Source organism: Thrips palmi, unplaced genomic scaffold, assembly GCF_012932325.1.
Source record: "Thrips palmi isolate BJ-2018 unplaced genomic scaffold, TpBJ-2018v1 HiC_scaffold_7, whole genome shotgun sequence".
In the NCBI taxonomy this organism is placed as follows: Eukaryota; Metazoa; Arthropoda; class Insecta; order Thysanoptera; family Thripidae; genus Thrips; species Thrips palmi.
This window is the reverse complement of record NW_023144634.1, coordinates 273,669-284,718: the sequence shown is the minus strand read 5'-3', so window position 1 is coordinate 284,718 and position 11,050 is coordinate 273,669. Positions and strand designations below refer to the sequence as shown.

The 11,050-nt window shown below is 48.4% G+C and overlaps 1 protein-coding gene across 1 annotated transcript; it reads right to left on the bottom strand.

Annotated features, from left to right (window-relative positions):
* Nucleotides 1-1,481, bottom strand: LOC117652664. Its single transcript, XM_034397746.1, has 5 exons — nucleotides 1,108-1,481; nucleotides 724-891; nucleotides 507-635; nucleotides 357-428; nucleotides 1-267 (listed from the first exon to the last, which is right to left on the bottom strand). Exons 2-5 carry the CDS (start codon nucleotides 727-729, stop codon nucleotides 1-3), a joined length of 474 nt encoding a protein of 157 aa, XP_034253637.1. The 5' UTR covers nucleotides 730-891; nucleotides 1,108-1,481.
* Nucleotides 1,482-11,050: the final 9,569 nt, after the last annotated feature.

The following is an 11,050-nucleotide window of genomic DNA, read 5'->3' as shown; positions in this document are numbered from 1 at the left end:
TTACGACCTCCTGACCATGGCGAACAATGAGTCCCTATGGTTCGTCTGCCCCATGGAGCGGCTCATGGTTTTTTTAGTCTGGGGAGCAGCGACTGGAGGGAGGTTGACCTCAGGCACCAGTGCGTCAGCAACTTCTGGAGCAGCGACTGGAGGGAGTAGCACCTGTACTTCAGGCACCTCTGCTTCTTCTTCTGGACCATGTGCAATCTCAACCTCTTCTTCTTCTCCAGGATAAGTTTGACGAGGACCCAGCCTCAAGAAGGCTGACTGAAAAAACAAATAATAATGGAAAAAATAAACGATGAGGTAAAGAGAAGTTAAGGGGGCTGATACATGTTAAATCTAAATGAAATTACCACTCTGCGTGGAGCTGATTCACTAACTCTCTCCTGTTCCAACTCATTGAGCTCACTATCATGGGATGCATCCTGAAACAACAAAAAAAGGCTTGAGTTTACATTGAAAAATTCATTAAGTAATTGTGGTGAATAACAAAAATAACTCACAAGAGTGTGGGGGGAGAAGAGCTCCGCCATCACCCACTCTTCCTCCTCATGCGTCAGTAGAGGTGAGGGTGGCGGAACAGCAGCTTCAATTAACTCTTCAGCAGAATCAAAAGAGGACCCAAACAATTGCTGAAACAGTAAAAATAAAAAAACAACATAAAATTTTCCTAAGACTATAAAATAATGCACACTCTCACTACACCTTAATAATACATACCCTCATCACGTCAAAATTAGCAGCTTCAAGGGAAGCCGCAGACCACGAGACATCGACTTGCCCCTCTGGAGTGGGTGGCAGTGGCGACGGAGGTGCTGCCACACCAATCGGTGACAGTTGAGGGGAGACTGCAGGGGGATCAATCTTGACTGGCGTTGATGAGACCTGCTGCTGAAAAACATTATGGAAAAAAGATTAATTGCTTTGCGCACACTTCATAATTGACTAACCATCCTCACTTATCTTCTTCATTTTTTTTTTATTTTTTCAAATAAAAAAAGACACGATAAATGAGCATGTTTTTTTAAGGTGAGATGTTCGCTCTCAAGAATCGTAGCAACGACGAGAGCATACCGAGGCCATTCCACAGTATGCTCAACTCACACGACTGGTGGTCAAGTAACCCAAGGAGACGAACGCCGGGAGGGTAGGCAACCCATCGGACTCCTGTGTGTTGTGGAACTAGACAACAGTTTACGAAAAATAGCTCGCAAAAAGAGACAGCGAGAAAAAGCCCAAGAGTCAAGAAAAAGCACTAAGCATCAGTGCGACAGGGGACCACACGAACACGAAAAGTGCAGACGAGATCACATGCACACACAAGCACGGGCCAAGGCATAAAAAAAAGTTGCAGTCAAGTGGTTAGCTGAGGGGAATACTCCCTCAAGATTGAACAAGCCAAGCCGACACACACTGCGTTTAAATTGGAACATACTCACTTCATATCGATTCACTAAGTCACGCTGTACTCAGCCATCGGTAAATAAAGTCGAAAATGATAGTTCTGAAACGAAAAATGGTTGAGATGAAATATAAATGACGGTAAAGTGACGCCGAGAGAGGTTAGGTCGACCGACCGGCCGATCCAGCCATCGACACGCAGCGCTCATTGCACGACGAAAATCGGATTTCACCGTGAAAATCACAGCACAGACTTTAATTAATTGCTCCAGTTCAGATGAACAGGAGAACAAAAGGACTTTGCGTGCGATGGCGGGCCGAGACGGCTAGGCCTAGGCTGCGTCACTCGCATCGGATTTTTACAAAACATAAAAATACTCACTTCTTCTTCTTCCTCAAACAGTGCCCCCGACACATCAGCGTCGATGACAAGTGATTCGTCGTCACTGTCAGAAGTGTAGGATCTGATTAAATCCATTTTGGATCGGCAAGAGATACCGCGACTCTGCACCAGGCTCTCTACTCTGCACAGCAGCGACAGGAAATGCTCTGAGGAGCTGGAGCTGTGCTGCGCTAAGGGTTTCCGCCGATCAGGGCTCCAGGCAGAGAAGGGGAGGGAGGGGGAGGCTCAGGGCGGAGAACGGAAGGGATGCGCGCGCCACTTCCTAGCGCTAATTTTTTGAATTGGATCAAATGAATTTTAAACTTGCGCTGCAGTACAGGGGCTTCCCGCAGCACTGCAAGGTCGTCGTCGACGTCGTGGTGGGAGACTCGCGCTGCCGCCGGCACCAAGGTGACCCACTTGTTGAAGTCAAAGGCCTTTCCCCACTAGAAAAACCCGATCGGTGGCGAGGTTACGTCGCCTACCGCTAGATGGCGCTGATCGCTTGGCTCCGCCCACAGGCTCGTCACGGCGCAGTTCCCCCGGCGGCGGCGCGAACATTCAAACGCGGCGCGGAACGAGGCACGGCGGTGCGACCCGGCACAGCGCGTTCCCGGACAAGATCAGACCTGCTTAGGTTCACTTAGGTTAGGACCGCCCAAGATACCGATCACCAAAAAAATTAGGTGGGGTGGGTTAGACCCGCCCAAGTGCAAGAATGCCCCACGGGCAAATTAGACCTGCTTAGGTTCACTTAGGTTACCCCCCCGCCCAGGTGCAAGAATGTCCCACGGGCAAGAGGCGGCAAGAATACCCGGGGTATACTACTGACGATGACTTTTGAGGAGTTTCTTTAGCGTCGGGCTACGTGAAGTGCCGAAAACACGAAAAGTCAAAGTCGAATTTCGCGTTCGTATTGAAGCAGAGGACCGATTTAGAGCGTGCCCTTGGGATCCCGCATAGTCCCAGTGCGATTGGCGACGATGACTTTTGAGGAGATTCTTTAGCGTCGTGCCACGTAAAGTACCGAAATCACGAAAAGTCAAAGTCGAATTTCGCGTTCCTATTGAAGAAGAGGACCGATTTAGAGCGTGCTTTTGCGATCCCGCATAGTCCCAGTGCGATTGGCGACGATGACTTTTGAGGAGATTCTTTAGCGTCGTTCTACGTGAAGTGCCGAAAACACGAAAAGTCAAAGTCGAATTTCGCGTTCCTATTGAAGCAGAGGACCGATTTAGAGCGTGCCCTTGCGATCCCACATAGTTCCGGTGCGATTGGCGACGATGACTTTTGAGGAGATTCTTTAGCGTCATGCTACGTTAAGTGCCGAAAACACGAAGAGTCAAAGTCGAATTTCGCGTTCCTATTGAAGCAGAGGACCGATTTAGGGCGTGCTTTTGCGATCCCGCATAGTCCCAGTGCGATTGGCGACGATGACTTTTGAGGAGATTCTTTTGCGTCGTGCTACGTGAAGTGCCGAAAACACGAAGAGTCAAAGTCGAATTTCGCGTTCCTATTGAAGCAGAGGACCGATTTAGAGCGTGCCCTTGCGATCCCGCATAGTTCCAGTGCGATTGGCGACGATGATTTTTGAGGAGATTCTTTAGCGTCGTGCTACGTGAAGTGCCGCAAACACGAAAAGTCAAAGTCGAATTTCGCGTTCCTATTGAAGCAGAGGACCGATTTAGAGCGTGCCCTTGCGATCCCGCATAGTTCCAGTGCGATTGGCGACGATGACTTTTGAGGAGATTCTTTAGCGTCGTGCTACGTGAAGTGCCGAAAACACGAAGAGTCAAAGTCGAATTTCGCGTTCCTATTGAAGCAGAGGACCGATTAAGAGCGTGCCCTTGCGATCCCGCATAGTTCCAGTGCGATTGGCGACGATGACTTTTGAGGAGATTCTTTAGCGTCGTGCTACGTGAAGTGCCGAAAACACGAAGAGTCAAAGTCGAATTTCGCGTTCCTATTGAAGCAGAGGACCGATTTAGCGCGTGCTTTTGCGATCCCGCATAGTCCCAGTGCGATTGGCGACGATGACTTTTGAGGAGATTCTTTTGCGTCGTGCTACGTGAAGTGCCGAAAACACAAAAAGTCAAAGTCGAATTTCGCGTTCCTATTAAAGCAGAGGACCGATTTAGAGCGTGCCATGGCGATCCCGCATAGTTCCAGTGCGATTGGCGACGATGACTTTTGAGAAGATTCTTTAGCGTCGTGCTACGTGAAGTGCCGAAAACACGAAAAGTCAAAGTCGAATTTTGCGTTCCTATTGAAGCAGAGGACCGATTTAGCGCGTGCTTTTGCGATCCCGCATAGTCCCAGTGCGATTGGCGACGATGACTTTTGGGGAGATTCTTTAGCGTCGTGCTACGTGAAGTGCCGAAAACACGAAGAGTCAAAGTCGAATTTCGCGTTCCTATTAACACTAGAACCGCTGACTTTTTCGTATACCTAGAACCGCGGAAGGGGTCATTTTGACCCCCCATTTTTTCTGCCCGTATTTTTCTTATTTTGCTCATGTTATGGGCCCTTAACGATGTAAAATGATGTATCTGAGATCAACAATGATATTTTGAATTATATAGGGCCTTAAAAGGCCAAAGGTAGGCAACCCGCATGGCACGAATAACCTGTTTTGCTCCTTTTCTACTATTTTTGGCCCGTCCCTTGTATTTTTTTTGTTAAAAAAATGACGGAGGGACGGAGTATGATCCATGCTGTGTGTCCGTCCGTTCGTTCGTCCGAGGACTTCCCGTGGTCCGATCTTGACCAAATTTGATATGCAGCCTACTTGGGTGACCCTTAAGAACCGCCCGCTGGCAGCAAATTCGATCCGAGCCCCGGGGGCGCTGCTGCAGGTGCATCATGGTCTACCTTAGGTCGAGGAGGATTTCGGTAACGGATACAGCTAGAAGAGCATGAAGGGAATCGGGGCGACGAGACAAAACCAACGGTAGCCAGTTTCAAGCGAATCGGAGAGGTTTGAACCCGGGTTCAAATCCCAGTGGGGTACATTTAGAACATTCTTTTTATTCCAGTTTTTGCATTGTTGGATGTGTTGAGGGTTTTCGATCTAATTTATGCTGATCTAAAAAAATCTATTTTGACCCCAGACTCATTTTTAAATCCCGTCCCGGGTTAAAAAAAGGCGAAATTAGTACATTCCTCAATGTACGGGGGGGCCCAAAATTGCCGATGTATATGGGAACTTTTCCTGTTATTCAGTGTGGGGATGGGGACTAAGTGACGTAGATTTTTTTCCAGATGAACCCTTTTCACTTAAACGTATCTAAAACATTAGACACATAAAAGGGGTCACCGTGCTTTTACTGCTGAGTCCAGAAACCAAGCGGTATCCTAACAAAATACAAAATTAGGGTGGGGGCTGCCGGGGGGATCGGAGTGTCGCATGGCAGGCAGTCTGCTCGAAACACGAAAACCTCGCGGGTACAGCGCGAGCGGCACCGGCCAACAATCCCCCGTCCCCGGTACAGTGCGCATAGAACAGCAAATGTCTCACGGCTCGGGCCCGGGGCAAGCCACAGCCGGGTCGCACCGACATTGGGCCCGCTCGTTGGGCCATGTTATTATTGGGCTATCTATTTATTCATACCAGTTATAAAAAAACCCGAACTAACCTCGAAAAAACCAAACGAGTATATCTCTTTCCTTAACTTCGTTGAATGAGATTTTTTTTTTCTACAGACAGATACCCTTTCGCGGAAACCCCGATCTTGCATACTTTAGGCGTTTTTTCGGCGGGTCGCCTACCCCTTTGGGCCCAAATTAGGTCTCCCAGGGAGTCCATAGCACTCCCAAATGATTCACCCCTAAAAATTTAGCTTGTGACGCTTTTTTATTGCCAAATTCGAATTCCTGAGTGCAAACAATACGGGGTCAAAATGACCCCTGCCGCGGTTCTAGGTATTTGTTTTCCACCCACAAAAATGGTCCGACAGGCCGAAATTTTCCAAATTCTTTTTTTGGGATTTATAAAAAGTCAAAAAGCCCCCAAAACCGAGAAAAAAAAATAAGTCAGAAAAATTTATGCGAAAATTAAAAGGGTCAAAAGATTCCCCGTTCTATTAAAACAGAGGACCGATTTTGAGCGTGCCCTTTCGACCCGCATAGTCCCCGGCGATTGGCGACGATAAATTTTGAGGAGATTCTTTTGCGTCGTGCTACGTGAAGTGCCGAAAACACAAAAGTCAAAGTCGAATTTCGCGTTCCTATTGAAGCAGAGGACCGATTTAGGCGTGCTTTTTCGACCCGCATAGTCCCAGTGCGATTGGCGACGATGACTTTTGAGGGGATTTTTAGCGTCGTGCTACGTGAAGTGCCGAAAACACGAAAGCAAAGTCGAATTTCGCGTTCCTATTTAAGCAGAGCCCATTTAGGCGTTCCCCTTTGGGTCCCGCATAGTTCCAGTGCGATTGGCGACGATGACTTTTGAGGAGATTTTTTAGCGTCGTGCTACGTGAAGTGCCGAAAAAACAAAAAAACAAAGTCGAATTTCGCGTTCCTATTAAAACAGAGGACCGATTTAGAGCGGCCCTTGCGATCCCGCATAGTTTCCCGTGCGATTTGGGGACGGTTTTGAGGAGATTCTTTGCGTCGTGCTACGTGAAGTGCCGAAAACACGAAAATCAAAGTCGAAATTTTGCGTTCCCTTTTAAGCGAGGACCGATTTAGAGCGTGCCTGGGGATCCCCCATAGTTCCAGTGCGATTGGCGACGATGACTTTTGAGAAAATTCTTTAGCGTCGTGCTACGTGAAGTGCCGAAAACACGAAGAGTCAAAGTCGAATTTCGCGTTCCCATTGAAGCAGAGGGCCGATTTAGAGCGTGCCCTGATCCCGCATAGTCCCAGTGCGATTGGCGACGATGACTTTTGAGGAGTTTTTTACGTCGTGCTACGTAAAATGCCGAAAACACGAAAAGTCAAAGTCGAATTTCGCGTTCCTATTGAAGCAGAGGACCATTTTGAGCGTTCCCTTGCGATCCCCCATAGTTCCCGTGCGATTGGCGACGATGACTTTTGAGGAATTTTTTAGCGTCGTGCTACGTGAAGTGCCGAAAACACGAAGAGTCAAAGTCGAATTTCGCGTTCCTATTAAGCAGAGGACCGATTAGAGCGTGCCCTTTCGATCCCCCATAGTCCCAGTGCGATTGGCGACGATGACTTTTGAGGAGATTCTTTAGCGTCGTGCTACGTGAAGTGCCGAAAACACGAAAAGAAAGTCGAATTTCGCGTTCCCATTGAAGCAGAGCCGATTTAGAGCGTTCCCCTTTGGGTCCCGCATAGTTTCCCGTGCGATTGGCGACGATGACTTTTGAGGAGATTCTTTAGCGTCGTGCTACGTAAGTGCCGAAAACACGAAAAAACAAAATCGAATTTCGCGTTTCCCATTGAAGCAGAGGACCGATTTAGAGCGGCCCTTGCGATCCCGCATAGTTTCCCGTGCGATTGGCGACGATGACTTTTGAGGAGATTCTTTTGCGTCGTGCTACGTGAAGTGCCGAAAACACGAAAATCAAAGTCGAATTTCGCGTTCCTTTGAAGCAGAGGCCCATTTAGAGCGTGCCTTGCGATCCCGCATAGTTTCCCGTGCGATTGGCGACGATGACTTTTGGGAGTTTTTTTTGCGTCGTGCTACGTAAGTGCCGAAAACACGAAAGTCAAAGTCGAAATTTTGCGTTCCTATTGAAGCAGAGCCCATTTAGAGCGTTCCCTTGGGATCCCGCATGTTCCAGTGCGATTGGCGACGATGACTTTTGAGGAGATTCTTTAGCGTCGTGCTACGTAAGTGCCGAAAACACGAAAAATCAAAGTCGAATTTCGCGTTCCTATTAAGCAGAGGACCGATTTAGAGCGGCCCTTGCGATCCCGCATAGTTCCAGTGCGATTGGCGACGATGACTTTTGAGGAGATTCTTTTTCGTCGTGCTACGTGAAGTGCCGAAAACACGAAATCAAAGTCGAATTTCGCGCCTTTGAAGCTGAGGACCGATTTAGAGCGTGCCTGGCGATCCCGCATTTCCAGTGCGATTGGCGACGATGACTTTTGAGAGATTCTTTAGCGTCGTGCTACGTGAAGTGCCGAAAAAACGAAAAGCAAAGTCGAATTTCGCGTTCCTTTGAAGCAAAGGGCCGATTTAGAGCGTTCCCCTTTGGGGTCCCGCATAGTTCCAGTGCGATTGGGGACGATGACTTTTGAGGAGATTCTTTAGCGTCGTGCTACGTGAAGTGCCGAAAAACGAAAAAAAAAGTCGAATTTCGCGTTTCCCATTGAAGCAGAGGCCGATTTAGAGCGTCCCTTGGATCCCGCATAGTTCCAGTGCGATTGGCGACGATGACTTTTGAGGAGATTTTTTAGCGTCGTGCTACGTAAGTGCCGAAAACACGAAAATCAAAGTCGAATTTCGCGTTCCTATTAAGCAGAGGACCGATTTAGAGCGTTCCCTTGCGATCCCGCATAGTCCAGTGCGATTGGCGACGATGACTTTTGAGGAGATTCTTTAGCGTCGTGCTACGTGAAGTGCCGAAAACACGAAAATCAAAGTCGAATTTCGCGTTCCTTTGAAGCAGAGGACCGATTTTGAGCGTGCCCTTGCGATCCCGCATAGTTTCCCGTGCGATTGGCGACGATGACTTTGAGAAAATTCTTTAGCGTCGTGCTACGTGAAGTGCCGAAAACACGAAAAAACAAAGTCGAATTTCGCGTTCCTTTGAAGCGAGGACCGATTAGAGCGTGCCATGGGGTCCCGCATAGTTTCCCGTGCGAGGGGGACGATGACTTTTGAGAAAATTCTTTAGCGTCGTGCTACGTGAAGTGCCGAAAACACGAAAGAAAAGTCGAATTTCGCGTTCCTATTTAAGCAGAGCCGATTTAGAGCGCCCTTGGATCCCGCATGTTCCAGTGCGATTGGCGACGATGACTTTTGAGGAGATTCTTTAGCGTCGTGCTACGTAAGTGCCGAAAACACGAAAATCAAAGTCGAATTTCGCGTTCCTATTAAGCAGAGGACCGATTTAGAGCGGCCCTTGCGATCCCGCATAGTTCCAGTGCGATTGGCGACGATGACTTTTGAGGAGATTCTTTGCGTCGTGCTACGTGAAGTGCCGAAAAACGAAAATCAAAGTCGAATTTCGCGTTCCTTTGAAGCAGGACCGATTTAGAGCGTGCCTGGCGATCCCGCATAGTTCCAGTGCGATTGGCGACGATGACTTTTGAGGAGATTCTTTGCGTCGTGCTACGTGAAGTGCCGAAAACACGAAAATCAAAGTCGAATTTCGCGTTTATTAAAGCAGAGGACCGATTTTGAGCGTCCCTTTCGATCCCGCATAGTTCCATGCGATTGGGGACGATGACTTTTGAGGAGATTCTTTTGCGTCGTGCTACGTGAAGTGCCGAAAACACGAAAATCAAAGTCGAATTTCGCGTTCCTTTTAAGCAGAGGACCGATTTAGAGCGTGCCCTGGGGATCCCGCATAGTTTCCCGTGCGATTGGCGACGATGACTTTTTAGGAGATTCTTTAGCGTCGTGCTACGTGAAGGCCGAAAACACGAAAAACAAAGTCGAATTTCGCGTTCCTTTGAAGCAGAGGACCGATTTAGAGCGTTCCCTTGGTCCCGCATAGTTTCCCGTGCGATTGGGGACGATGACTTTTGAGGAGATTCTTTAGCGTCGTGCTACGTGAAGTGCCGAAAAAACGAAAGAAAAATCGAATTTCGCGTTCCTATTGAAGCAGAGGACCGATTTTGAGCGTTCCCTTGGATCCCGCATGTTCCAGTGCGATTGGCGACGATGACTTTTGAGGAGATTCTTTAGCGTCGTGCTACGTGAAGTGCCGAAAACACGAAAAATCAAAGTCGAATTTCGCGTTCCTATTAAGCAGAGGACCGATTTAGAGCGTTCCCTTGCGATCCCCCATAGTTCCAGTGCGATTGGCGACGATGACTTTTGAGGGGATTCTTTAGCGTCGTGCTACGTGAAGTGCCGAAAACACGAAAATCAAAGTCGAATTTCGCGTTCCTTTTAAGCGAGGACCGATTTTGAGCGTGCCCTGGCGATCCCGCATAGTTCCAGTGCGATTGGCGACGATGACTTTTTAGGAAAATTCTTTAGCGTCGTGCTACGTGAAGTGCCGAAAACACGAAAAGTCAAAGTCGAATTTCGCGTTCCCATTGAAGCGAGGACCGATTTTGAGCGTGCCTGGGGATCCCGCATAGTCCAGTGCGATTTGGGGACGATGACTTTTGGAGATTCTTTAGCGTCGTGCTACGTGAAGTGCCGAAAAACGAAAAAAAAGTCGAATTTCGCGTTCCTATTGAAGCAGAGCCGATTTAGAGCGTTTCCCCTTTGGGGTCCCGCATAGTTCCAGTGCGATTGGCGACGATGACTTTTGAGGAGATTCTTTAGCGTCGTGCTACGTAAGTGCCGAAAACACGAAAAACAAAGTCGAATTTCGCGTTCCTATTTAAAACAGAGGACCGATTTGAGCGGCCCTTGCGATCCCCCATAGTTCCAGTGCGATTGGCGACGATGTTTTTTAGGAGATTCTTTTGCGTCGTGCTACGTGAAGTGCCGAAAAAACGAAGAATCAAAGTCGAATTTTGCGTTCCTCTTGAAGCGAGGACCGATTTTGAGCGTGCCCTGGGGATCCCGCATAGTTTCCCGTGCGATTGGCGACGATGACTTTTGAGGAGATTCTTTGCGTCGTGCTACGTGAAGTGCCGAAAACACGAAAATCAAAGTCGAAATTTTGCGTTCCCTTTTAAACAGAGGACCGATTTAGAGCGTTCCCCGCGATCCCGCATAGTTTCCCGTGCGATTGGGGACGATGACTTTTGAGGAGATTCTTTAGCGTCGTGACGTGAAGTGCCGAAAACACGAAAATCAAAGTCGAATTTCGCGTTCCTATTGAAGCGAGGACCGATTTAGAGCGTGCCATTTCGATCCCGCATAGTTCCAGTGCGATTGGCGACGATGACTTTTGAGAAAATTCTTTTGCGTCGTGCTACGTGAAGTGCCAAAACACGAAAACAAAGTCGAATTTCGCGTTCCTATTTAAGCAGAGGACCGATTTAGAGCGTGCCTTGCGTCCCGCATAGTTCCAGTGCGATTGGGGACGATGACTTTTGAGGGATTCTTTAGCGTCGTGCTACGTGAAGTGCCGAAAACACGAAAGAAAGTCGAATTTCGCGTTCCCATTGAAGCAGAGGACCGATTTAGAGCGTTCCCTTTTGGGTCCCGCATAGTTCCAG